We start from the raw sequence: 26745 nt of genomic DNA on the forward strand, positions 1-26745 counted from the left end.
GTTGAGATGGGAGCTGAATGCCAGGTTTAATGAGTCTGTGGAGGCAATGCATGGGGCTAAGGCTTGGACCTGCTCCCTTTATCTTTCTATAATGTGCTTCACACAAACCACAGGACCCAGCTGCTGCCAGCTCGCTGCAGACCTGCAGGAGGAAGAGGACCATACCTTGCACACCACAGGTCTCCCGTGGAGCTGGTGGCCTCCTGCCTGGCTCTGCCCCCAGCTCGGGTGCCTGGCGCTTGTATATCCTGTGGGGCTGTGCTGCTCCATCCTCCCAAAAGGTGCTGGGCACTGGTTCGATGAAGTAGTCCTCATCCATGAGCCGGAACACGCCTTTCTGGCAGGGAGAGACAAAGTTGTCACCATGAAGCCACCTGCATCAAGCACAGACCCACATGAAGAACCTGGGAATGGGAGAGGGGTTGCAACCGGCATTATGGCTATTTTAAGCTCTAAACTCCCAGACAAAAGAGAACAAACCAGCGTGGAGTAACCAGTAAGACAAGAAAAAGCTAAAGAGATCCCATCACAAAGTACAGATGGGTGGTGAACCCAATGGGTGTCTGACAGTGCAGAGCTCAGGGAATACAGGGATGCTGAGAAATGCCTTCTCCAGAGAACCAGAGCACACCAGGAACAGGTACACATAAAGTCTCGGACCGTTCTCCCTCCACCTCTCCTGACCTTCCTGGAGACACTCTGGGGAGCCCAAATCATGGCTCTGACTACAGTGCAGCACCAGTGTCCTGAGCAAGTGTTGCACCAACAGAGGTGTTTTCCTGAGGAAAACCTCCTCGGATGCAGCCAGTTGCTTCTGGCCTTTTGAACCACCACTTCTCTGACAGAGAGCCATGGTTATTTCCAGCCTGGGTAGAGAAGGTTTAAAGCAACTCCAGGCTGAGTTCTGCTCACAGTTTATGGGCCGCAGACCCTCTCACAACCTGGTGCTAACGCCTTTAGTGAGTGAACAAATTTTTCCACTTCTTAAAAACCAATACTAATCCCCAGCATCTGCACGATACTGTTGTTTTTCCAACAGGGAACCTGCTTATAAAACATATATACAAAGTATTTTAAGGAGCTGTCTCCAGCCAAGCGAGCTGTTTGCTAGCGTGGACTTCACTGGAATGGGATGGGAAGGGGGAAATGAGCTTTAAAGTCCCTTCCAAGCCAAACCATTCTGCAATTCTATGATTTAAGTCCTGATTTTCCCTCATTGAGCGCTGACACAACAGCCTTACTTGTGCAAATCAGTTCACCTTTTGGTCACTATCACCTTCAAACACATCTGTGGTGGAACAGGGCAGTGGAGGTGTTCACAAAACACGAAGTGGTTTCCCTGCACACCCGAGCTGTGTTATTTAAACACCCTCCCGCACCCAGCACCTTGCTCTCAATGTGTTCCTCATCATCCTACATTTAGTACTAGAAGGCGGAGGCAAAATGGGAATTGCTCTTTGGGAATTTGATCACAAACAAGGAAACACACTCCCAGAGAGTTCCCAAACCGCTGGAATCCATGGGAAATATACAGTCAGCTCATCCACAGCTGCACCAAACCTACGGGATGAGGATCCCAACTCACTGCTGTCGGGAGGAGCTTTGCTATTGCTTTCAGCAGCAAAAAGGCTTTCCCACAGCTCCTGCTATGACCTGTGGAGGAGGGATCTGTACTCACCAGGCCATCGCAGGTGCTGAGCGCGGCCGGACCTCCCTGCAGCGCCCAGCTCCGAACCTCCCCGATCATATGGCAGGAGTTGTAGGTGTGAGACTGGATTTTGGCACTGGCGATGCCCCCGAATCGCCTCTCGGTGACGAACCCGGGCGCCAGGAGGTGGTTGTTGAGGCTCAGGTTGAATTTCAGGGGTTGTCCTTTGTAATGCAGTTTGTAGAAGGCAAGAAACTTGCTCCTGGAGGAAGGGGACCTTCTGTGGAGGGCTCGGTGGGACAGGTCATAGGACAGGAATGAGCCGCTCTCGTCCACCTTGATGGGATGAACGATGTCGCTGCTGGGGTACGGTGGAGTGGGCTCTGGGGAGGAAGGGGTTCAGTGGTTACCGTGGGGTTCATCCCCCCTTCATGCTGAACCCCCAGGGCAGCCCGGTGGGGTCTGGCACCCAAACACCAGTTGGACCTGCTAACTGGTGTCCCGGTGCCACTGGGGGGGGACAGGCAGAGCCCCACAGCCACGGGGCGCAGGGACCCCGCTGGGTCAGGGCTGGGCTCCCGAGGAGAGGGTGAGGGTCCGCGCTGGGGAGGATGGAGGCGGGTAACGGGGGTCCCGCAGCTCCCGTTTCCACACACACACTCCCCTTGTTCCATTACAGCTGCGGGTAAAAAGAACCCAACCCAAGCCACCCAGCCGAAAACCACCCAAACCCCCAAATCCCGGGTTTGAAACGCCGTTTGGGCGCCGGCCCGGGAGGAAAAGCACCCCCCGGCACTGAACACTTCCCCAGCTGGGTAAAAGCGAGAGAACCGAGGGGAACCGAGGGGAACCGAGGGGAACTGGGGTTCCCTACCCAGCTCGCCGGTCTGCACCGCGGAGGGCACCGGGCTGCCCCGCGGACATCCCCGCGCGTCCCGCCCGCTCCCGCGCCCCGTCCCGTCCCGTCCCGTTCCCCCCTTCGCCCCGGACCTGTCCGCTCGGTCCCTGCGCCCGCGGCCAGCGCCAGCGCGGCGGCGAGGCTGAGGAGCGCGGCCGGGGCCGGCATGGGTGCGGGCGGCGCGGAGCGGCGCGCCGGGCACGGGCACGCCGGTGGCGGCGGGCGGCCGGCGGCGGGCGGGGCTCCGCCCCTCAGGCTGTGTGGGGAGGGGGGCGCGGGCAGCGCGCGCCTCCCGCCGCCGCCGCGGCGCGTCCTGGGGGCGCCCCCTGGCGGTGCCGGTAAGCAGCTCCCGCACGGGGCCCCCAGCAGATTTCATCGGAAAAACGGAGCCGGGGCCGCGGCTCCCCCTGCGGCGTGTGTGTGTGTGTGTGTGAGGTGTTAATTGCCTTAACTATATTTCCCAGAGATAAGGAGCGGGAGATACAAACCGGGATGATTCGGTGCTAATTCAGTAACCCCTCGGGGGCAGCTCGCGGCGCTGCCTGTGCCGCGGCGTTCCCGGGAGAGGCTGTACCCGCTGCCGCCGGCCCCGGGGGATGATATTGCTTAATTAAAGCGATGCTATTAAGTATGCAAATGAGCTGGGAGTCCCGCGCAATCACCCCCTGGCGGCCGCGCGGGGAGCGGGCAGCGCGCGGGCGGGGGGCGCTGCCGAGTACGGCGCGGGGAAACACCCAAAACCAGCGCCCGGCTAGCTCAGTCGGTAGAGCATGGGACTCTTAATCCCAGGGTCGTGGGTTCGAGCCCCACGTTGGGCGTAATAGCTTTTTTTTCCTCTTCCGTTTTATCCGTACCTTTTTTCCCCCAAGTCGCGCTCCTCACGGCCCCTGCAGCCAAAACCGGAGAACAAACCCACTGTGTTTCCCCCGCAATGCGGTTGTGGGCACTGTGCTCCCCGCCGCAGACTCCAAGCCCCATCATGCCGCGGGAGAGCGGCGGGAGCAGCGCGGCTGCGCGGCGCGGGGGGGGCCGGGCCGGCCGCGCCGAACGCGGCGGAGGTGGTGAGGCCCCCGCGGGGAGGGGGCGGGAGGAGGCAGAGGCACTTATAAATGGCGCCCAAGCAGGACCCCAAGCCCAAATTCCAGGAGGGTGAGTGTGGGGGGGCGCGGCGGGAGCTGAGGTGCGCAGGGAAGGAGGCCTGAGGGAGGTGCGGGGCAGCGGGCGGTTGCGGGGTGCGGGTCTGGTGAGGGGGCGGTGGCGGGCCCGGAGCCCGGCGGGTCCCGCTCCGCGTCTCCAGCGCTCGCTGTTAATCCCGGCTCTCCACCACTGCGCCTGTTCTTGGGCGGGGGTGGGTCTGCCGAGAGGAAACAAAGGATACGGGTTAATGCGGGGGGAAAGCCCGATAAACCCGCTGCGGTGCCCGGGGCTAGGCCTGAGCCGCGCTGCGGGGCCGGCGGCCGCCGAGGAGGCTCCGCGCAGGCCGCTGTGTCCGTCCTGCCCCGGGGCCCGCCGGGCTGGAGGCGGCCCTGCCCTCGGGCCTTCCCTTTGTGCCGGAGCGGAGGCGGACGCAGAGCTCCGCCTCGCAGCGCCCGCGGCCCCAGCGGGCCAGGCTTGCACCCACTGCTTGTGATTCCCCAACCCTGAGCCTGGTTTGGGTGTTTGCTCTCACTGCTCAGCCCCGACAACGAGAGAATGTGTGGGGAGGGAATGAATTCCGGCAGTCTTTGTCTGTCTTCCTGTTCCTCGTCCCTACCAAGAAGAGGTGGGGCCTTCCTATCCCCTGTTATTCTAAACAGACATGGTTTTCCTGCAGGTACAGGCATTCATTGGCATTAAAACTGCTGAAATCTCCCCAGTCTGCCAGGATTTTTATTTTATTGAGTATCAAACGTGGTTATTTTTCATCCCTCCTAGCTCAGTTAGGGATCCTCATGCAGGAGGATTCAAGGGTGCAGCATTTGGACTACAGGTTATGATGGAATCCATATTTGCAACAAAGCACCAGATTATTTCAGTTCTTCAGGTGAATAAGGCTTGGAATTACGTTTTTTGAGACTTATTTTGCACACATTTGGTTTTTAGATAATCGTTGTGAGTGATAGTACTAGATATGAAAGAAAAGGCTAGACAATGGTAAATAAAAACTAACATCCTCCTTTCCTCTCTGTCCGTCCCTCACTCTGGTTTCCAAGCAGGGCTTCCCGCGCAGTTGTGATTTATCTTTAAAAGCACAGTTTGCAGGGGAACGACTGGAAATTGGCCACGCTGGGCAGCTGGAACAACACTGTCACTGTGTGTGCTTCGTGGCTGCTGGTGCTGGGACGTGTTCAGTCCTGCATCAGCATTCCGTGCCATGCACTAATGCCAAAGGAATTGTTAACCTGCAGAAATAATCAAGATTTTAATGTATGGTTCACATTATAATAATAAATGTGAAATTAAGTGAACTGCAGAAATGAAACCCAAGTAGAAATCCAGGCTGAAATTATGTTCACAGCTGTAGGAATATGAGTAATCTAAATTTAATACAGAAGGTGATGTTTTTAGGCTCTTTTCCACACTGTAAATGTGTTTGTGATCTCAAATGTAACATTAAAAGGGAGAAAAGTGCTGTGGATAAATCTTCCTGCAGGCCTAAAACTGAAATGCTTTATTGTCCCTTGGTTGCAACATGACCAATGGAAATTATTTTAATTGCAGATTTTATAGCTATATGCCCATCAGCGAGTAGTAAGGAGACTTAGAAGTTGTCCCTGTTGGCTTTTTTCACAAAGCAAAGGGTGAGGAGGGATCCGAATTTATTGTGAAAACCTGTAAGAGCCAGGAAAACCTAACTGTCAAACTAGAGGTGCGAGCACCCCTCGAAATGAAGGGACTGATGTTTTTATGTAGGTGTGAGAAATGAGATCAGCATTGTGCAGCTGAGCTGAGAGCGATAGGTACTCGACGTGTTCTGCACCGTGACACCAACTTCTTTCTTTTTTAAAGCAAGTAGAAGAGTCTCAGATGTCAGATTCAACTTCGAGTTGCTTAAGGTAGTTTTTGTCTTCTGCTGAGGAGAATTCAGTGTTTTCTGGTCTGTTCTGAAGGTGGTAGTTAGCCTGACATCAGTGAGAAGGCTTCATTGGTAGGGGACGTTCAATTTCTGTTTGCAGGGTGAGTCTCTATTTAGAGCCCTTTCATCAGTGTTTTGGTGTGTGTCTGTGGTGTAGAGAGGCAAATAAAGCCAGAATAGTACAGGATTTAAGAGTGGAAGTTAATGGTGCTGAGTGCCACTGCCTGTGTTTATCCCTTCAATATGCAGAAAGCATTTTTGAAGAGCACAGTTAAATTTGCAGTGGAGGGTAGTTTTAAACCTGTAGCCCAAGAACTGGTCGTTTCCTCTAACCTTGTCATTCCTGAGGCTTCCCACAAGAAGAGGGCATGCAGTGTTCCGTCACTGATTAGATGGACTCTTCTGAAGGCTGCCTTCCTGAATAAGTACCTGCGTGTGTGTCCCGCTCATGGTGACTGCCACGGCCCTCTTCTGTCCAGAGTTGTCCTGGGCACTGTATTACGCCAGCCTGTCTCTCTGAGAGTGAGGGTCCAGCCAGCTTTCCAGAAGGAAACATCTGTACTCCAGATATTCCTGTGTTAAGTACATTCAGATTCCCACAATGTAATCACACAATAAGACCTTGCAATTAAGGAGAAAAGAAAACAGACTGAAGAACAATCTCTTCCTACTTAAAAACCACAAAGAGAACATTTTTTTTCTTGCCGTTGCACAAACCTGGCATTCTGTCCCACAAGTCGGATGGAGAAACAATGTCGGGGTCTTCTCTTCCTGACTCACTGAACTAGAAATACCAGGTGGTGAACTTCCTGCAGGAAAAGGAGCACTAAGGAACACTTCATAGAATCATAGGAACCATAGAATGGTTTGGGTTTGGAAATTCCAACCCCCTGCCGCGGGCAGGGACACCTTCCACTAGAGCAGGTTGCTCAAGCCCCTGTGTCCAACCTGGCTTGAACAACTGCCAGGGATGGGGCAGCCACAGCTTCTCTGGGCACCCTGTGCCAGCGCCTCAGCAGAGCTCTGATCCTCTTCTTGCACAAGAGTGGAATTTGCCTTCTCAAACACCAGCCTGCTTCTCAGATTGGTACCTGCCTTTAAATGTCTTTCCAGGTTGATGCTGGATTCATTCTGTGTTGTACTTGGTCTGTTTACAGAAATGGCACATTGGTGGTGGTCTAAGATGTTTGTCTGCAAACTTTCTTTCAGGTGAACGGGGTGCTTTGTTTCATGGACCTCTCCTTTATGAAGCAAAGGTATGTGTGCTCACTTGCTGCTGCAGATGGTTGTCACTGCTCCCCTAGAGAATAAGGAATACCTCACTAGATTGGATTAAGGACTGAAACTAAAATGAATGAAAACCTGGTAATGTAGAAAATAAGTTTTAAATCCTGCAGCTCTCTATTATTTCAGAAAACCCAGTGGTACTATGCAGCTATGCTGGTGAACTGCTAAAGACTGGGTGGGCTTGTGTGCTCAGCATCCCCTAAACCTGTGGTCCCAGAATGCTGGGAAGCAGTTGTGCCCATAGGATGTGCTGCTGGTGCTAATGCATGAGCTAGTAAGCTGCAGTTTGAGCTTCCTCAGAGGTGTAGGTGGCTGAGTACCATCAGTGGGCTTCACATGGGACTCCAGTGCAGAAGATAAGCCAGCTGTGTCCTGGGCTGCATCAAAAGAAGCGTGACCAGCAGGTCAGAGGAGGTGATTGTGTCCCTTGGCTCTCTGAGACCCCACTTGGGGCACTGTGTGCAGTTCTGGTGTCCTTAACATAAGCACATGGAGCTGTTGGAGCAAGAGGAGGCCATGAGGATGATCGGGGCTGGAGCAGCTCCCGTATGGAGACAGGCTGAGAAAGTTGGGGCTGTTCAGCCTGGAGAAGAGAAGCTGCGTGGAGACCTCAGAGCAGCTTCCAGTGTCTGAAGGAGGCTACAAGGATGCCAGAGGGTAGGGACTATAGTGATAGGAAAAGGGACAGTGGGTTCAAACTTACAGGGGAGATTTCGGTTAGATGTAGGGAAGAAGTTCTTTACTGTGAGGGTGGTGAGGCACTGGAACAGGCTGCCCAAGGAAGTTGTGAATGCTCCATCCCTGGCAGTGTTCAAGGCCAGGTTGGACACAGGGGCTTGGAGCAACCTGCTCTAGTGGAAGGTGTCCCTGCCCGTGGCAGGGGGTTGGAACGGGATGAGCTTTAAGGTCCTTTCCAACACAACAATTCTATGATTCTACTGCAACTCTTCCTACTGAATACTGAATGCTCTGTGGCTGTAGAGATCCATATCATTTATTTTACTTTCGAAGACTCCTCTACTTCAGCCAGCTTACCTGCCTGTGAGGTAGGGCCTGCATGTGAACCAGCCCTCTAGTGAATGGCTTTGGGCTAACTGGGGGTAGTGAAGTGACTTGTTTACTCTTCCGGTGTTCCTCAGGGGTTTCTGATCCTTCTTGTGAATGAAGGTGTCCCTTTGGATGGCTGAGCCGTTGCTCATGTGCCCACCCAGCCCTTCCAGATCTGTACCCAGGCACTAACTTGTGTTAGAGAACTTTCTTTTGACTGTGAAATAGCTGCTGATATTTCGGTCACTTGCATGGAAATCTCTGCATGCTTGAACTCTGAAAGCTAAAAAAGCAAAATTCATTCAGATCTCTTTGTTCTCTTTGGTACTGACTGAACTTTCTTCTCTGTTCCAGTGTGTAAAGGTTGCCATAAAGGACAAGCAAGTGAAATACTTTATCCATTACAGTGGTTGGAATAAAAAGTAAGTATTGCATAAAATGAAAGCAGTATTTCATTTCCTGTATGGGAAAATGAAGCTTTGTCAGTTTGAACACGAGCTTGATGGATGAGCCCTGCTGTGTCCCTGCTGTTAGGAGTTTGTTTCTGAAATAGACCTAAATGATTTTACTCCTCAGCCAATGATTTATAGTAACACAAAGAAAACATTGCCTAACTAACCATTTCCTTCAGAGCTTTGCTTGTAGAGACAAACCAGCTCAGGGCATCAGGAGAGCGATGGGAATGCTTTATAGCAGTCTGTTTGTTCTGGTTTGAAAATAGTCACTGTAATTCCCCCTGGCAGAAATACCTGGTACAAAAACTTCCTTGTTATGTGTTGCAGGAGAGGCAACCCCTACTGAGGTGGAGCAAAACTCTCCACTCAGATACACAGTGTACTTTACTCTTACACCACTTCTGCCAGCAAGGGTTTGGAGGAACATGCCTTACAGAAGGCTGTATTCAGAGTGGGAAAGGCTCTCTGGTTTATCCCTTCACAGGAGCAGGTTTAGCCTGTATTTCAGTTCTTGCCTTTAATGCCAAAGTAAAGATACTCTTCCCCTCTGCAGAATGGTAGGATTCTAGGTGAGAGATTGCTGAATAAAGGTGTCTCCATGAAATAAATGCTGAGCCCACTAAAGGTGAACACTTTCATGAGCTTGTTTCATTTATGTACTTGTGGGTTTTTTTTCTTTCATTTGAATCCTGTTCTGCCACGAGGTTTTGAATTTAGGAAAAGTGGAGTCGTTTTCTTAGTAATTAAAAGCTTCAACTCTTCAGACTCTACAAGTGTTTCAGAGAGCACCTCCCTCTGGGTTTGTTTCATTTCAGTGCTGCAGGCTCCCGTCAAGACTCTCAGTCACTGGTGTCTCGATCTCACTGCCACGGCTAAAAGCTGCCCCTCATGTTTTAGTGTGTAGCGTGTTTAAATGCACCCGCACGCCCTGCCAGCAGATAGATGTTTTACTGTAAACACCTACAGTTACAGGGAGTGTAATCGGTTCTTCTGGAGGCTGCTGTCTGTCAGTGGGGCAGCATAAATGGGATCCTTCCTCCCCTGTTCCTCTCTGATGGAGGGTGCTGTAAGTGATGCCGTGACTCCCGCTTTTCTTGCTTGCACTGTTGGAGTTTATTTGCCTTCAAGCTTCCAATTAACGGCATTAAAAGTGGCATTGCTGCAAGATCAGGCAGCTGGCGCGAGGTGTATCCTTAACTTTGGTTTCTGTAATTATGGTCCTTTGTTACTTGTTAATTGCTTGACCTAATAATTTTTTTTGCAATATCAACAGTTAGGATCCCAAAGAGTTTCTCCATCATAGAGTATAATGTGCCAGAGTTATATAGCACTTCTTGTGGAGGTCCTTTGCAGCTGTGCAGGCAGGAGTAAGATAAGTGCCTTAAATATCTAACTAAAGCACTGTCCTAAACGCTCAGTCTGAGGGGGCTACAGCTGGATGGGGGGTTCTCTGCTAAGCTTGTCTTGCCTTAATGCTCCTGAAGATGTTGTACTCCTGTAGTAGTATTGGTTTTACCACCTTGGTGTTCCAAGACTGAGAGTTGTTGCCATGAAATGAAAATGACAAAGAACTCTTTACATACAGAGCTTTAACTTGCATATGTTAAAGAACTTGGCCACTTTTAATGTGTTCCATTTGAAATAAATTGTCAGATTGCTGAGATGATCCACTCTTTGTCAAGTGGAATTCTTGCTCCTAATGGCAATTTCCCCAACATGTGTTCTCTTAAATCATTCACTTCAGATTCTTCAAATATTCATGCCATCTTGGTTTCCTTCACAGACAGAAATCAGAGCTCTTCTTCTTACAGTAAGATCTTATTGCTGAATTTGTTAACCTATAAAATGTTGGAATAGATAAAGGAAACTTGCTTCGTAATATAGTTATGGCTGCAGGTGTCCATCGTTTAGTAAGTGTAGATTATTTTTTTTCTTTCCTAAGATGCTTCTTTTAAATGAAGGACATTCCCCTCCCTCCTAAATTGTCCATCCTTCAAGTTTGGGAAACTTTGGAAGTGGCCGAGGGTCACGCTTCCCTAGAAAACGTTACAGCTTCAGTCAGTGGGGAATACGTTTGGTAACTTACACTTCCAGTTGTGCCAGTCCATGACCTGGCACAAAAGCAGAGTTCAGCCTCCAATTCTGTGAAGCTTTTACTTAACTGTTGCGTGTAGAATGCAATTGTGTCATGGTTTTGAATGATGGTTTGATTTCTTGATTCTTATTTCAGCTGGGATGAATGGGTTCCAGAAAGCAGAGTGCTCAAATACGTGGATACCAATCTGCAGAAACAAAAAGAACTTCAAAAGGCCAATCAGTGAGTATGTTTTTAGAAGTCCTTGGCAGTAAATAGGGTTTTTTTTATAGAGCTTCAATCCAACAGCTGTATATCAAGGGAAGTTAGTGAGCTTAAAAATAAAAAGCTTTCAAGAGGTGTTCCCGTGTTCGTTTACTGTTGAGCTGCTTTGGCTGACAGAGGTGTTCCGCTCAGCTTCAGGACACCTATAAATACTTTGATTTTTATGAATGCTGATCTTGTGTTTCTTTAATAGAAATACTTTTAATGAGAGCTTAGTTTGTTTTTCAGCAGCAGCGTGCTGCTTCCACATGATTCAGAATGAGGATGGTGGGAGTGGTAGGAAATGGCTGTTCACACTGCCAAGTATTGTATGGAGAAGCCTAAATCTTTCTGATAATGAACTGAATTTGTTCTTGCTCATGTCACACTGGTTCACAAAGCCATTTACTACACGTTCTCTAAATGTTTTGCATGACCTGGTTTCCTTTGAGGAGGGGAAAAAAAAGCTTCTTTTCCCATTAAAGTTTTATTTCTGAATTAATTCTTTTTGAAGGGAACAATATGCAGAGGGGAAGATGAGAGGTGCTGCTCCGGGGAAGAAGACTTCTGGGCTGCAGCAGAAAAATGTTGAAGTGTAAGAAGCTTTTGTTTTATAAAAACCCCTAAAGCCAAAACCCTCCCAAACTTCTACCTGCCAGTTTTACTATTGATCTTTAAATAGTATGTTTCTTAGAATGGTTCTGCAGGCTGAATGACATTGCTTCAGACACAACCCACACAAAAGCCGTGTTTCACTTTTGTGATATCAAAAGGCCTTTGAATTATTTTACTAAAACTGTTCTCTTAGGTTGTGCAGTGTTCAATGCTGAATGAAGGGACTGAGTAGACACTAACACTGCTTTTTTGCACTCTGTTCCTCTTAAGTTAGCGAACTGGCACTCGCAGTGGTGAGTCCTCATAAGACTCGTGTATCTCAGTGAAATCCCTTTCTATATAGACCGTTACAGTTGTTCTAAGCTGTGCAAGCAGTTTGGAATAAAATCCTTAATGCCTTGCCTTCTTACTGTACAGTTGTTAAAACTGCATTTCAAGAGTCTTTGTTTTGCTGTTTTTGACAAAACTAAACCTCTGTGCTATTAAAAATGGTTTGGAATCTTAAGAGACCAGAAGCAAGCTCAGACGTTTCTTAGAAAAAGGAATCTCAGGATGTAACTCTCAGATTTCTTTCATTCCATCCTTTTTGTTTTTCAGAGTAGGCTTCTATGGTGTGATGTGTAGAGTCTCATACAATCAGTACAGCTCTACTGTACTCATGTGCCATGAAACTCTTCTGTTTGGGTAGTACTTCACTTGATCATCATCATCATTACTATTGTGATGTTCTAAACTCCTGACTTCATCTTCATAAGGAAGCTGCTGAAATGACATCAGTTCCTATGAAGAGCATTTGGCAGCAGCCTCAGATTTCCAGGCTCATTTATGGGCAACTTTATGCTCTGAAATGTGTATGGTTGATCTGATAGTGGGTACACATACATGTTTGTGCTCTAGATCCTGAATGCAGATGTCATGTTGGGATTAGTGACAGCCTGAGCAAGGCTGGGAATTGGCTCTTGGTTGTGGAATGAGGAGTGATGGATCTGGCTGTAATGCTGCGTGCATGCTCCCCTGTGGTCTGTCACTGTGGGTGCTGAGGTGCTTTACCAGCACCAGTTTGGGGTGCTCCGTCAGCACAGGCTTGTGCTGACAGAGCCCGTTTGGCTTCGTTTGAGGCTGAAAAAACAAAACAAATGCCTGTTTAGGCAGTTCCTAATTAATGTCATTAAAATATAATTAAAACAGGTCTAAATTATGACTGTTACTAATTTGGCTGCTTAAGGGGTTGCTGCACCTGAGCTGTCTGCATTTTAGTCAGCGGGAGTAGGATTAATTTCATGTGTAGCTTTGACACATTAGTGATGACTCAGTTGTAAAGGTCTACAGTTTGCATTGCAGAGAGCATCCTGATAGTAGCTTCAGGACTGGGTTCCCCATGCTGCCAGCGTTAGTCATCTCGGTAGTGCAGATTGATTGCAGTGGGATGAGTTGTTCTCTCTGGCTGAGTAAATGTTAACCTGTGCTTGGAACCAAAGTTGGCTTCATCTCCTCAACCACATCTAATAATATAGCATCCAAGGGAGACCCACACAGTGAAAATGACTTGGACTTAAGCCTCTGTGTAACTATAAAGCTTAAAAGCACGTTGCCAGGACTGTCTTTACTCTCTGGTTGAAACCAGTTGGGGAAAGGGAGTGCTTTTTACTGTCGTCACTATCCTGAGCATGGGTCTTTGCTTCCAGCACAGCAAACCAGACACTAAGTTAACTCTCTGAAACTTCTGTTTCATGTTGATTGGAAAAATTAATTCCTTGATGGTGGCTTTTCAGAGTTTTAAAGGGGAAGAAGGAAAACTATTGTCACTAGAACAGCAGTCTGGTGTTGGGAAAGTCATTTACGACAGGGTCCCATATGCTTGTTGCACTGATCTTGCTCCTAGTCTCTAGCCATTACCAGCATCCAATGCATCCCTCTAAATTAGACCTGTGCTTCTTTCCACAAAGTCTCCTTATTTTTCTTCCTTATTTGGAGGCTGAGGGAGAGGAAATACTTTGACTTACCCTAGCAGTGATGCGGGGTTGAGATACTGATGTATTATTGACCAAACTGTTGGTGCTTACGTCCTGCTTACAGCTAAAGGCAAGATGGCTTCTGAGGAATCTCAAAATCCAGTTCCAAAGTAAAACTTGTGGATTGTTCTCTTGTTGTAAATCTGAGGGCATTGTAGATACATAAAGTACTGGTGGTGGGGAGGGGGAGAAACTGGTCATGCAACTATTCTATTTGGGCCTCAAAATTTACCTTTTGTAGCATTCTTGGAGGATGGAGCAAAGGGGAAAGGTAACTTAGAGCTGGAAACTCTCTCTTCAGATAGCCAAATAGTAATGGAAAGGAACTAACAATCTAAGCACAACTTATCCTCCAGGAATGTTCAGTAAGACTATAGTATGCTGCTAAAAAGGTAAATTTTTGAATCTTAAATAGATTCTCTTTAAGGCTAAACACGAGGTCTGACATTCTTTCCTTAACTCAACCCCCATTGTGCCTAGATTTTTCAGACGAGATGGAGCGCACACAGTTTGCTGTTTGGAGACCCCTACAATATCGACGCGGTGAGTTAAGGATGGATTGTCAAACCAGGATTTGCATCCTGAAATCCAGATCTCCTTCCTTTCATAGATTTCTTTTAGAGACTCTTAAAGTCCTAAGTTGTAATAATGTAAGCTTTGGTAGCTGTTAACAATTATAAGTACTGCAGTGTGTCGTTTTGGGGTGGTTTTGTGTTGGTTTTTTAAGCCAGTATGGACTGCCAGACTTCAGTTGCTCTGAAACGTCTGCCTTTTCAGTTGGGGTAGGGTACAATATGAGGAGTCAAATGCATTCGGTGTGTCCACTCTTTAAACAGTGAGGACAACTGACTTCAGCTTTGGAAACTGGGTAGCTCTAGAATGTTGCGTTGCTCTGCATGCAGCCTGGTTTCTGCTTCCATGGAAATCAGTGACAAACAACACAGTCCTCTGGAAGTCTTGGAGTGAGGCTGCTACAGGACCCAGTGTTAGCACTATGAGGTGTGAACTTGCTCCTTAATGTGCTGTATTTTTATTGTTGGCTTGAGTCTGTTCAGCAGCTTTTGAGTCGGTTTGTAAGCGATACTGGAACAAACAAGTATGCAAGAAATGCAGGTTGTGTACATTTGGTTTTAAAATCATTCTTCATCTTATGATAATGAGAAGCTATCATAGAGAAAACTTCTGTATGGTTATAGCAGGTTGCCAAAAATGAAATACAACACTACAGCTACTGGCACATCCAGACTGTTTTACACGTAGCTCTGCTGAATTCCAGCTTCTGAGAGTTTCTGGTACCTTTCTTGGGCCTAATGTGATTAACTCGCAAAAACCAGTAAGCAGTCAGAGTTAATGGGTGCTTGGCAAATAAGAAGGGCAACTGGGAGTGTTCTAGAGGGAAGATATGGCACTGAATAACAAATCTGAGAACAGCATCTGTTTTTAAATGATCTATCTGCAAGCAGGCTCATCCGAGATGCTCTCAAAACAGCATCTCAGCTTGGGAGTTACTGTTTTTTCTTGTAACAGAAGTCTCGTTCTTAATCTGAACATATTACTCAAAAGCGTATGCTCCTGCTGCACGTCTCGTGGCATCCTCTGCTATCTCTGGCACAGCTAGTAGCGCTCACAAGCTACTTCAAGTCCTCTAAATGTCAAGCAGCATATGAACACTGCCTCCGTGCCAGTTGTCTGGGGCTGTAACAACACGACAGTGGCTCAAGCTGGAGATTTTCCGCACCTCTTCTGCTCTCTGATGGTCACCAGTAACATGTGCTTAGGGATAACGGAGCGAGTCAAGTCTGGAATGGTGCTCTCCCCCATATACTCTTACTGCTTCTAGCAGTCTGTAATTAAGGGACTTCAGAGCTGGAGGCTGGATCCGTGTGATGGGTTTAATAACCTTTTGTAGGACTGTCTTAGGTTTATCTATTAACTTCTGAACCCTTTGGACTTCTGGCATCCCATCACCTTGTCACAGCATGTTCTCATTTTAATTCAGTGCTGTGTTGAAGAGGGGAGCAAAGAGGATGACTCCTCCTGCCTCTTTAATGCCTGCCGCTTCAGGTGGTCTTCCATCTATCTTGAGGAAAGATTGATTAGTTCTTCAAGCTTCACCTCTGCTGCATTTCCCCTCTCTTTCCTGCCCAGTTGTCACCTTGAGAAAGCCCTTGTCTGCCTGGTTACTCCTGGTATAGAAGCTGTTGTACACTACCAGCTATTCTTTGTTCTCTTTACCTCTTCTCATTTTACTGTGTGCCTTCTACTGTTAGGTTCCTGACCAGGCACAGGAGACGTGTGTATGTAATCTGACTCTGGTTTTTATCCTTTAGCTACTAATGTGTTTAATTGAATCTTCATAGGAGTCCTGCTTCTCACAGCTAAGGTAGTGACCAAGCTGCTTGAGCAACAGTAGCTGATACCGTGCTTTTTTCCAGCATACTTCTTTCACTTTTAATGTACTTTTTTATTGTTATACACCTTCTATGAGGAGAGGCTTTCTGATTTCATATAACTCAGTTTGTTTTATCAGTAAACTGGTGCCTAATCTCCTTTTTCTGGCATTACTGAACTCAAATGCCTGAGACCAAGTGGCAGCTACCTTCATTCTCTGCTGCTCGTACTAAACCAGCTGTTGCAGGGAGGTTCTAACAGGCCTTCAAGTCCCTTTAAAAGGCACATGGATTTTGGCAGAGTAAAATACTTGTTACTGTCCACAACGTGTTTATCTACCTGGTCATGGACTCCTGCCTGTTGTGGAGTAAGTAAACCTTCCAGAGCCTTGGGTCTTTTTCCTGGTGTTGTCTGTCTGTGCTGTATCTATTTTCAAAGCTATTTTTATTTCCTGCTGCCAGTTCCCTAGACACGTCCCAGGAGACACTTCAGACACTTCAGTTTAGAGCTCTGAGCATCAACACTCCCTCTTTTATAGACTCACAGAATGGTTAGGGTTGGAAAGGACCTTCCTGAGGTGGTACCCGAGGTTCTGTGACAGATACTTGATTATCCTTCCTCTGATCTGCAGACGGGTGCAGTGCAGTCTGCAGTATGTTGTCTTCTCTGGCAGCCTCCTCAGTCTCGCCATTTGATCATGAACACAGTCCTGGTTTGGATGCTGAGACTGGAATTTCAGTATTATGCCCTTGTGGCATGGGCTGCTTATTTTCCTTCTCTAACCCTGACCCCTTTGATACTCAACATTTCACTGTTGTGAGCTGTTCTGTGAGCTGGAACACTGGTTTCTACTGCTTCTCTTGTTTCTACACAATTTCAGATGGTTATGTCAGTAGTTCAGTTATTTTTGGCTTTCTAATTCAGCCTCACATGTTGATCCCTAATACTTGAATATTCTTCTTAGAGCTATGTCTTGCCCTGCTAAAATAAAATCCTTGAGGAGAGCTGGGTTAGCTTCTTGCCAGCGCTGATTGCTAGTGCCCTGCTTTGAGGAGGTGATGTCTGGCTGCAGTGGGATGCACCCTTCACGTTTGAACTGTGAGATCTTTTGCTCCTTGCACCTTTGCTCAGTCTTTAATTAACACTCTTTCCACAGAAGCTTCCTTGAAACTTCCCAGGCTGCTTTTTAGTTGTCAGTTTGCAGTGAAAAATGCCAGTCAGAGGAGAAACGTGGATGAAGAACAGCAGCTGAGCTGGGCTGTGCTTGCTGCATAGAGAAGTCAGTGAAAGTTTGATGCTGCTTCTGTGCTGCAGTATCAGGCTTGCTGTTTGTAACGTGGTTGTGAAGGGGCACAAAAGGATGTGTTGTAACCTATCCCAGATACGCTTCATCTTGTGTCACTTCAGGACCTGCATTCCATTTGTCCTTGCAGGAAGGCATTATCTCCCATCGTGAGGAATGTGCTGGTGCTCTTTGGCTGTGTGTCTCAAAATGAGAGGCTGCCTGGTGTGATTAATGGCATCTAGTTATCTGGGATGCACTGCTCTTGTCAGGCTGCAGCTCCATCAGTGGGGCTGTCTGTAACCTCCGAGGTACAGATGCTGCATCTTTCTCCTGCCATGCCTCTGGTGCTGTGCACACAGCACCCTGCATCCTGCACAGCAGCCTTCACCTCCTGAGGGTGTTATTCCAGGCAGCCTGCACAAGCCTGCCGCATGCTGATGTTTTCTCTCTAACCCCAGCTCTTTCGGCTTGTTCCCTAACTCAGTTTGTCTTTTAAACTTTGCAGACAGATGGCTGCTTTGACTGGAAGCAGAGGCATATGACTTGAAATGTGAGGAATGAGGTGGGAGAGCACAAGCAACCGTCTAGAATGGATTATGCTAGACTTTGTGCTCCAGTAACGTAGATGTGGTTTACTATCTTAATTGCAGTAGTTCTTTAAGTACTGTATATAGCCTGTCTGTTCCAGTTTAAGACTCTGCTTCTAGGCTAATGCTTGACATTTTTATCTTGTGATTTTACTTCTGGAAAGAACTCCCTGTTCCTCCTTGTTTGCTCTAGGTTTGGAAGAAAAGACTTTCTCTTCAATACACAAGTCCGTTATCAGTGACTTAACTTGGCAATTGTTCCTTCTTCCTGAAGAGAAATGATCTTTATTCTGCCCACAGTTTAAGCCTAATTAGCGCTTGTTTGACTTGAAGCTTGAAAAAAGCCTGACACTTCCTATCTTCAGACCTTCCTAGAAACTGCCTACTTCCTGCCCCAGATAAACCCAGTTCAAAGCCTGGATACAAAAGTCACTTGAGCTAGTGGTGAATTCCCAAGGAAATAAATAATCTTGTTCTGGTAAAGAGTTTTATCCACACAATCTGCAACTTTGGGAGAGGTTTAACTGGGCTCCTGTCAATAGCAAACTGAAACATGACTAGTAGTAGTACTCTGAATTAAAACATTCTGGTTAGGAAATATACAAAGTTCAGGTAAGAACAAAAATGCCTGTGAAGGGAGTTTAATTTTGTCATTAATGCTCTTGACCTACCTGAATATCTGCATGTCGTGTGCATTGTATTTCAGGTGTCCTTAAGTTTTTGGAAGTACAGCTCTTAATTTAGAATAAAAATAAGGGTTAAGGATAGAAACTTTAGAGAGTGCGAAGTGTGTAAATTGCAAACAGTAAGTGCTGAGAGAAGCATTTGGAGGAAGACACAAATTAGTGACAAGGCTATTTAGTGTTGTTCCAGATATTCCTAATAAGTGGCAAGTGTAATTGTCGCCCCCCCGAAAGCTGATGTTGGAATTGTAACCTTCCTGCCCATAACTCTGGTGGTAGTTCTATTTAAACCTCCCTCTGCTGCTGTAGCAGTGGAACTGTGTGGGGTGTTTTCAGTGCTTCACTGCAGTTCATTCAGTTGCCTTGAGATTTATCTGACAATTCCCAGCCCTTGTCCCTAAGTGATCCCTGAAACACAGAAATAAACCACCTCCAGATCTGGTGTGGTTTTCCACACAAGAGCACTTGGAAAGTATGAAACATCTGTAGATGCTGCTTGCAAGGTGTCCGTACTGGTTTTAAATACTCAGGCATTCCTGGCATGCTTTCGGGGGGGTTTAGGTTTAAGTTTAGTGATTTCTCCCCCCCCCAAAAAAATGGTGAATTCTCACCCGTTACATGAAAAATCCTGTAGTGTCATAACTGTGACGCTCAGTCAGAGCTGACATTTTCCATGTGCTTTTATCTAAATACCCTGTAGGCCACTGGGCATTTGCTCATTGTTCTGAACTTAGCAGTCAGTTTTTCTGGCTTTATACTTTTGATTCTTTTAAGTACCATTATCTTTATATTTGCAATAATTTATGTTCTTCTTGCAGGAAAACAAAAAAGAACAAACAGAAAAGTAAGTATGTCTTTATTTCGTATGTAAGTGGATACCCGTAGGGAAGGCTTCTTGCTTGAGGCAGCTTTAAGGTCTTACTCCAGCTAAGTTGACTTACTCTCACCTTGCATTGTTCCTTTTGGACTTGAGCTGTGTCTTCCTCTCGCTCAGGAGGAATGCATCCTTTCCTGGTCCATACACAAACTACTTGGTTCAGAGCTCTTGCAAATAAAAGCAAAGATCAAAAGAGCCATGGATCTGTTGAAATAATTTCGTAAGTCAAATTCATGCTTTCTTACTGAGATGGAGACGTGACACATCTGCAAAGCTGAGCTGCTGGCTCCAAAAGTTCTTCCCAAGAACACTGCAGATACTGACATTGGTTTGTTTTTAGTGCAGAAACCTCCATCTTCAGATAAGTGTAAGCACAACAGTTTAAACTGTCACAAATACATGGGATTTGCAGACTGTAAGTAATATTTAGAACAAAAAAACAAGTGATAAGATGACCGGAGAGAAATCTCAGCCTTACTTTTAAATCCTTCCTCTACAACTGACTTGCCTGATTTCTTAAGCAGTGTAATGTCTGTGTTCTGAACAGCTCCAGGGATTGGAGAGGGGAGCAGCACCAGTGAGACTCCTCAGCCTCCGAGGAAGAAGAGGGCTCGAGTTGACCCAACGGTTGAAAGTGTACGTATCCCTGATCTCACAGGGGGCTGCAGGAAGGTTGCTTTGCTCAGAAATGCAGCAGCACCTCCTCCTGCAGCGTGGAGGGTTACAACTTGCAGGACCAAGGTTCCCAAGTGGCCTTGAAAAATCCAAGCTATTTCCTTGTTCCCTGTGGAGCCTACAGGAATGACTGGAGGAATTCCACAGTCCAGTTGTATGTTTCAGTTGTGAGAACAAGGAATATGGGTGACACGAAGCTTGGGCAGTTATCTGGAAGTCATTTGTCTGGTTTCACTGTTTTCAGGAGGAAACATTTATGAACAGAGTTGAAGTGAAGGTGAAAATCCCAGAAGAGCTGAAGCCGTGGCTGGTGGATGACTGGGACTTGATCACCAGGCAAAAGCAGGTAATGTGTCAGAGGAACACCACCAGAATTTCATCTCCTCTTCAAGTGCTGTGTAGTGAAATCTCTTGTGGAGTTTGACAGCAGCCTCATGGCTTTACTCGGCAGTTCTCATACCAGTTGGATTTTAACCAAAGGTCACCTGTGAGTAGGACTGTGGCCCAGCATAGCTGCATGTAGAATAGGCTTGGTCTAATCAAGCGCAAGCTGGAAAGGCAAATCATTTTAACTACTTATTTAAGCTTTAATGGTGTTCAGTCTATGCATGCTTGGCCACTGGAATGTTTTGAACATTTTGAACAGGCATCACATGCGGTGCCTGTTTTACCTCAGCTCCTTTCTGCCTTGTTTACCTGTCACTCACTGCCAAGTTCTGCAGGTACCTTGAGTTGTTCCACAGCTCTGACAGCAAGCTGTCACTTAGGAGAGTGTCTTAACTTCTGCCAGATCCATGTAAATCTTCCTGATAGAGTGAATTAAACTCTGCTTTCTGTTTTAAAAGCATAAGACATTTTCATGAACATAAAATGTATTAATCATGAACTGTTTCTTGTATGAAACCACTACTAAAATTGGCAAGAAGCACAGAAAACAATACTGGTTTTCATTGCTTGCTAGGCTGCAGGTGCATGCTCTAACTTACTGCTACTCCCAGGTACTGTCTCTCTTCTTGCAATCCCAGACACAAAAATCTATTCAAGTCCTACATGGATGAGCAAGTTCATCCTCATGTGCATTGGCTTAAATTTAGCTTGCAGATACAAATATCTGCATAAATTAGACCATTGTATTTGTTCTGTTTTCCTTCTTTTGTAGCTCTTCTATCTTCCTGCCAAGAAGAACGTGGACTCCATTTTAGAGGATTATGCAAACTACAAGAAATCACGAGGAAACACTGATAACAAGTAAGCAGTGGCCATTTCAAACCTTAAATACTTGTTCTGCTGCTGTGGTTGGACTTGTATTTCATGGAAAATTTAGTAAGGTTGTGAAACACGTCCCAGCCCCACGTCCAGCTTCTCCATCACCTTGGTCTTGCAACATGGAGTGTAGAAATCTGTGAGGAGGCAACTCAAGAATGCAGTTCTGCTTCCTGGATGTTATTTCTGCTTCCCCCACTTTCCCTAAGCCTTTTCCTAAGGGAAGCTGCTATGAGCCAGTGAGTAATTCTGCACCCATTCATTTGAGCTCAGGCTCCCCGTGGTGGGTGAACACACGCTCGGCAGCACTCGCTGTGTACAAGCTGAACAGACTCCTCAGAAGAGCTACCAAGCAGATGACAACGTGTTTCTGTATGGGTGGACTCTGGTGGAGGCAGAGGGGTGGGGGTCAGGGAGGTAGACAATGACTCCTAAAGCAATCAGCTGGGCAAAGCTAATTACTTTGAGTGATAGCTTTGAAGATCTTGTTTGTAATTACGCAGCAGTCCAGCCCTGACAACAAACAAGGTGCGGTTATTCCTGAAGGAAGCTTTCCTGCTCTGAAGGGAGACAAACGAGAAGTGTGAAGCTATTTTCTTCCATTCAAGAGGAAGCACATTACTGACTCGTCACGGTGTTTGAATGTTCTTTTATCCAATTGTCCTAATGTCTGTTGTAAATTTGTTTGCAGGGTGGAGTGAGGGTTGTACTCCTCAGCTGTGCAGTGTCGCTGCTAATTCCGGTACAGTTCCTTGCAGTGTTTTCTCTCTTGCCCAGGGAGTATGCTGTCAATGAAGTTGTGGCTGGAATTAAGGAGTATTTCAATGTGATGCTGGGAACTCAGCTCCTCTACAAGTTTGAGAGGCCCCAGTATGCTGAAATCCTGGCAGATCACCCGGATGCTCCCATGTCTCAAGTGTATGGGGCCCCACACCTCCTGAGGTTGTTTGGTGAGTAGCACCTCCGGGGACTGAAGAGCAGCAGCCACAAGTACCCAAACACTTCCTTGTCCTGGCTTGAGTCTCGGTGTGAACTGCAGACATTCGGCAGGTCACTATGAAACCTGTGGTTTCATTCTTTCCTTGCTCCATGTACCATGTCTGGAGCCATTGAGGGCTTTGGAATGGAAATGGATTTCCAACAGTCTTGTTATTTTGGGTGAGCTTGTATATACTGGAATAGATTCCTGGGCTGCTTTTATACGCTACCTGTACAGTTCTACCTGCACTGAAATACTTGTGAAGTTGTTGTTTCTGACTAACAAGTGCTACTTCTTTTGACACAGTACGAATTGGAGCTATGCTTGCTTACACTCCTCTGGATGAGAAGAGTCTGGCTTTGCTGTTAAACTATCTGCATGACTTCTTAAAGTAAGTACTCATACAAGCTTCCAGCAAGAAGGAAGTTGTTCAGGAGGCACAGGCTGTTGTGGTGTGGCCTGTTTTCAGTGTATACACCGCGTACATAATCCCGGGCCTGTGTGTGGTGTCTTCCCTTAGGATTTCAGCCCAGCTTTCTCAGGCTGCTGTACAGTGAGCTGTTAAGACTGGTTTTAATTCCTCTGCAGTTACACCGAGGTTATTGCTAGTTAAATGTGTGTTTATATATCTATTAGTCTGCACTTTTAAACTGTCCAAGCCTGTTGCTTGTTTCAAAGTAAATGCTTGAACATTTATTTGTAGCTGCTATAAAAAGCAGATGACAATTACAGCAAACTATTACATTACACAACAGTTACTCAACAACAATTGAGCAAATGTTAGAAACTGATGAACCTTACTAAGGTTATTTCTGGGGCAGACAGCGCCTGTCGCTTCAGTCCCTGTGGTGCTGCAGACCTGCTGTATTCAGGATGAAAACTCCACCATAAATACAAGATTTAATGTGAAATGTTTCTAAAACAAATAATCAGAGACTTGACTTGAGTCAGGTGATGGAATGCTTCCTCGCTGCTCTCAGGATCTGTGGGGTCTGTGCTGCTCAGTTCACCTGCAGATGTTTCCTGTGTGAGATCCTAAACTGGAATTAAGCTTGAGTTTAGTGTCTGAGGTGTTGCACCGTGTTCCCCCCCCTGGAAGCCTTCAGCGCCTTCCACACGTCTGTTCCACACTGGTGGAACCTCATGCTGTGCTTCCGCAATGTATTTACACGTGTATGAGGGGCAGGGGTGTGGTACAGCACTGAGCCATGTGCCAGCTCATGGCATCGCTGCAGCTCTTGGTTTTTGCTGTACTGGCACATCCTGGTCAAATTTACTAAAGCCGTGAACTTCCGTGTGTGACTGTGTCGTGTGTGTGACTCTGTGTTTCCATCCGAGGCTTTAGCTGCCCACTGACAGTGGCTGGAAACATTGGCTTGTAAATCGAGCAACAAAGCATTGAGCTGTTTGGCCAGTGAACAGCAGCTTTTGCCTCTGTGTGACTGGCTGAGCCACTGGAAGCTGATACAGAAACCCCTCAGTAAATCGGAGGTGGCTCTGCAGCGGAGCTGGAGGTGGGACAGCCCGAGCACAGGGCAAACCTGCCCAGGGGTGGTCCAGAGTCAGGAGTAATCCTTGTCTTTTGGGTCATCTGAAGTAAACACAAGTGCTTAAGAGCTGCCGAGACAGAAACATGAAGCCAGTGACCAGAAATCCCCAAATGATAGAATGGTTTGGGTTGGAAGGGACCTTAAAGATCCATTCGGTGAGAAGGAATGGCCTCTCATGCTTGTCTTCTGCTGCTGCCCTCCATTGACATCTTGTTTTGCTCTGGCTGTCCTTCTTTTAGCCACTCAGGCTCCTTCTTTGTGCAGACAGAGCTTTGTGGTGCCCTAGTCTGTGTCCTACCCCCTTTGAGTACAAGCAGTAGTAAATTAATTCTTGGTACAGCAGCTGACTGACCTCAGACGTGAACTGTTTGATCCTGTTGATCATAACCCCGCTGTGCTCACCAGAGCTGTTTGACGATTGTTTGGGATTGATTTCTTGGCAGGAGCTGTCAAATCTTTCTTTGCTTTCCACAGCTGACTCCTTGGTAGATACTCGTTAGATTTGTGCTCTGGAAAGCATGGTTTGTGGTCTCAGCAAACGCTTGACGTGGTGCTGAACACCACAGACTTGGGGCAAGCAGGTAATGGGATCTTGCTATTATTTTCCATAGGTATTTGGCAAAGAATTCCTCTGCTCTGTTCAGTGCCAGTGACTATGAAGTGGCTCCTCCCGAGTACCACCGGAAAGCCGTATAATGCCGCAGCGACACCCGGCTCCCTGTCACTGCCCACTTCCACATCTCCCCCTTCACCCTCCTCTTGCACAAATTATGTAGACGTCAAGTGAATAAAGTTGTGTGTGTAAAATGGAGCTGGCCTGTGCAGGGTCTCAGGACCTCTTGTCCTGAAGCTGGGAGTTAACGGGAGCTCTCTGGTGTTTCTGGCTCACTGCTGGTGTTTGCCTCCGTGGAATGTACAAAGGATGCGTTGTGAAACTCATTGTGTGGGCTCTGCCGTGCTCGTAGGCCTGTGCTGACGGGGAGGTTTGCCCCACTAAGCCAGGCTCAGACCCGTGGGGATTTCACCACCCTCATCACCCAGTGCTGGTGCTATGGATTCATCTGACTTCAAACCCATTTACTTTCTCAGTGTTGGAAGTGAAATGTTTGGTCCATAAACGTGTGCTTTAATTTAGGTAGTTGAAGGACTGTGACTTTTTATATCCTAACAATAGAAAAATGCATTCTCATTGTAGTGTCTTGGAAATGTTGGTCTTTCACAGAAGCTGTTTTACAAACCTTCAAATAAACTTTTTTAATTTCAGATCTTGGGTAGTTGTATTTGCATCACTCGGCCCCTTCTGGCAGTGACCCATCGAGCGGGATCGATGGATTGAGTGTGGTACAAAGCTCTGCAGTGCTGACCTGGAGATGCTGGTTTAATTCAAAGGAGCAGTAGCTGAAGCCACACACTCAGCTCCAGCGGGTTCAGGGCGTTCTCTGGGATCACTCTTCAGTCCATAAGCAGTGATCTTCTGTCGGTTACTTTCCCATTCCAACTCCATCTCCTGTGGAAAGCTGGAGGCCGGGGGGGGTCACTGTGACTTGCGTTGCTCAGGCTGTGCCTGTTCAGTGTTCTGGAAGCCGTTGCCACTCCCAGTACTCCCGACTCTTCTCTTGGCAACGCTGCAAGAAGAGCTGTGGCAAAAGGAGGTAAAGAAAAGGCTGTGAGCAACATGACCTGCTGCCGACACTGAGGGTCCGACCCTGGTGTCAGGGTGTGCTATTGCCATGGGCAGACTTGTGCTGCTTTTGGCTTTGAGCACGGTGTCAGGCGTGTAACCCTCATCCCTCCTCTCGATGCTACAAGCTCCCTGTGAGCTTACACACCTCTTCTGGGAAGAGGCATTAGCTCTGAGTACAGTATGTGCCTCACCCTATTGTGTACATCTGTCCTGTCTGCCTTTTGTTTCTCTTCCTTGCTTCCCTGGGTATTTCCTAAGGGAGCCTGGCTGTGCTGGGGCAGCCTGACGTTGGGAACTCGCTATTCCAGCCCTCTACGTGTGGGAGCCATCTCCCATTCAGGTCTTCTGGCTGCGTCTCCTCCTGCCCTTAGGCCTATTGGGAGACTCCTCTGTATGGGCTCCTTTAGGTCAGGTTTCCAGAGTCCCCCTCAATGTGTGAGCTCTGCGGCTCGCTTCATTACTTACAGCTAATTCCCCAGCCCCACATGAAGGGAACTCGCAGGACCCAGTTAACTACATGAGGCTCGCTCTCTCTGGCACATCCTTTCCTAGCAGGATTCTGGATCTGGAGCTCCCCTGGAAGTAGCTTCATCTCCTGTGGGTAACAGGGCACTGAGCTCCCTCTGCCCCTGTTGCCCAGAGCGCAGCGTGGTTTGGGAACGAGGAATGAGGTTTTTGGTCAGATCTATTAAAAGCATTGCATGACTTGGCTGTGGTCTGAGCCGCTGCTATTTCTAGGCAAAAGCCCAGGCTTTAATCACTGTGTTATTGCAGGAAACCGCAGTATCTGGGGAGCGAGAACCGCCCGGCTGCAGGGCTGGCGCGGGGCACGGAGTGTGCCTGGGCCCGGCCCGGGGGCGCTGGCAGAGGCTCCGCCAGCGCTGCAGCCCCGGCCCCGTGTGCCCAGCCGGGGTGCTGCGTGCAGGGCATGTTTTGGGGGCAGGAGCGGAGGGTTCCAGGGTTTGCTCCCGCGGTGCTCGGCCTCCCCATGGGCTGGGATTGCCTGCTCCTGACAGCTCCTCCTGGAAGGGGGAACTCTTCCCGGCCTGAGGTGTTAATGGTCCCCTTCCAGGCAGCAGTTTCAGGCTAAGCTCAGTTAAATCCCTGCTGTGTCTCTTGAGGAGGAGGCTACAAAACGTGCCTTGTACCCGCTCAGATGAAAGCATCCTCTGCCCCAAATGCTGTGGGGCCCGTGTGGCCTGTCCCAGGGGTGTAGCAACCACAGCTCAGAGGCCAGACCACTGGAGGGACCCATCTCCTTCCTTAGACAAGTCTCTTTTGAGCTACGTACGGGAAAGAGTGAGTGGAGCTGTGCCAGTACCTGTGTGTCTGGTTCACATATCCCTGGAGAGGTGGAATCACAGACTCACAGCTTCTGCCTCCCTCACAGGGCACAGCACGAGCGATGGACCTGCA

The 26745-nt window shown here is 47.7% G+C and overlaps 2 protein-coding genes and 1 non-coding gene across 7 annotated transcripts in view; 2 read left to right on the forward strand and 1 right to left on the reverse strand.

Moving 5' to 3' along the window:
- Window positions 1-2731, reverse strand: part of ADAMTS7 (ADAM metallopeptidase with thrombospondin type 1 motif 7) — a 39580-nt gene extending 36849 nt beyond the window's left edge. Inside the window, 3 exon segments of the mRNA XM_030497441.1 lie at window positions 166-337; window positions 1679-2031; window positions 2639-2731. Of these exon segments, the coding sequence (XP_030353301.1) occupies window positions 166-337; window positions 1679-2031; window positions 2639-2714 (601 nt within the window). The 5' untranslated portion in view covers window positions 2715-2731.
- Window positions 2732-3291: 560 nt separating this feature from the next.
- TRNAK-CUU lies at window positions 3292-3364 on the forward strand. Its single transcript has one exon. It is a non-coding gene; the product is annotated as a tRNA-Lys (tRNA).
- A 158-nt stretch (window positions 3365-3522) lies between these two features.
- MORF4L1 (mortality factor 4 like 1) lies at window positions 3523-24908 on the forward strand. Of its 5 annotated transcripts, none has more exons than XM_030497442.2 (14): window positions 3552-3695; window positions 6811-6857; window positions 8290-8357; window positions 10135-10200; window positions 10621-10707; window positions 11243-11323; window positions 13836-13898; window positions 19120-19145; window positions 19726-19814; window positions 20098-20199; window positions 21013-21101; window positions 21894-22066; window positions 22402-22486; window positions 24257-24908. In XM_030497442.2, exons 1-14 carry the CDS (start codon window positions 3656-3658, stop codon window positions 24339-24341), a joined length of 1101 nt encoding a protein of 366 aa, XP_030353302.1. In that variant the 5' UTR covers window positions 3552-3655; the 3' UTR covers window positions 24342-24908. The 5 variants fall into 5 exon arrangements, with proteins under 5 accessions (XP_030353305.1, XP_030353306.1, XP_030353302.1 ...); XM_030497443.2 differs by having other exon boundaries at window positions 10174-10200; XM_030497445.1 differs by lacking the exon at window positions 10135-10200 and having other exon boundaries at window positions 3523-3695.
- Window positions 24909-26745: the final 1837 nt, after the last annotated feature.

This window comes from Strigops habroptila, chromosome 9, assembly GCF_004027225.2.
Source record: "Strigops habroptila isolate Jane chromosome 9, bStrHab1.2.pri, whole genome shotgun sequence".
Lineage (NCBI taxonomy): Eukaryota > Metazoa > Chordata > Aves > Psittaciformes > Psittacidae > Strigops > Strigops habroptila.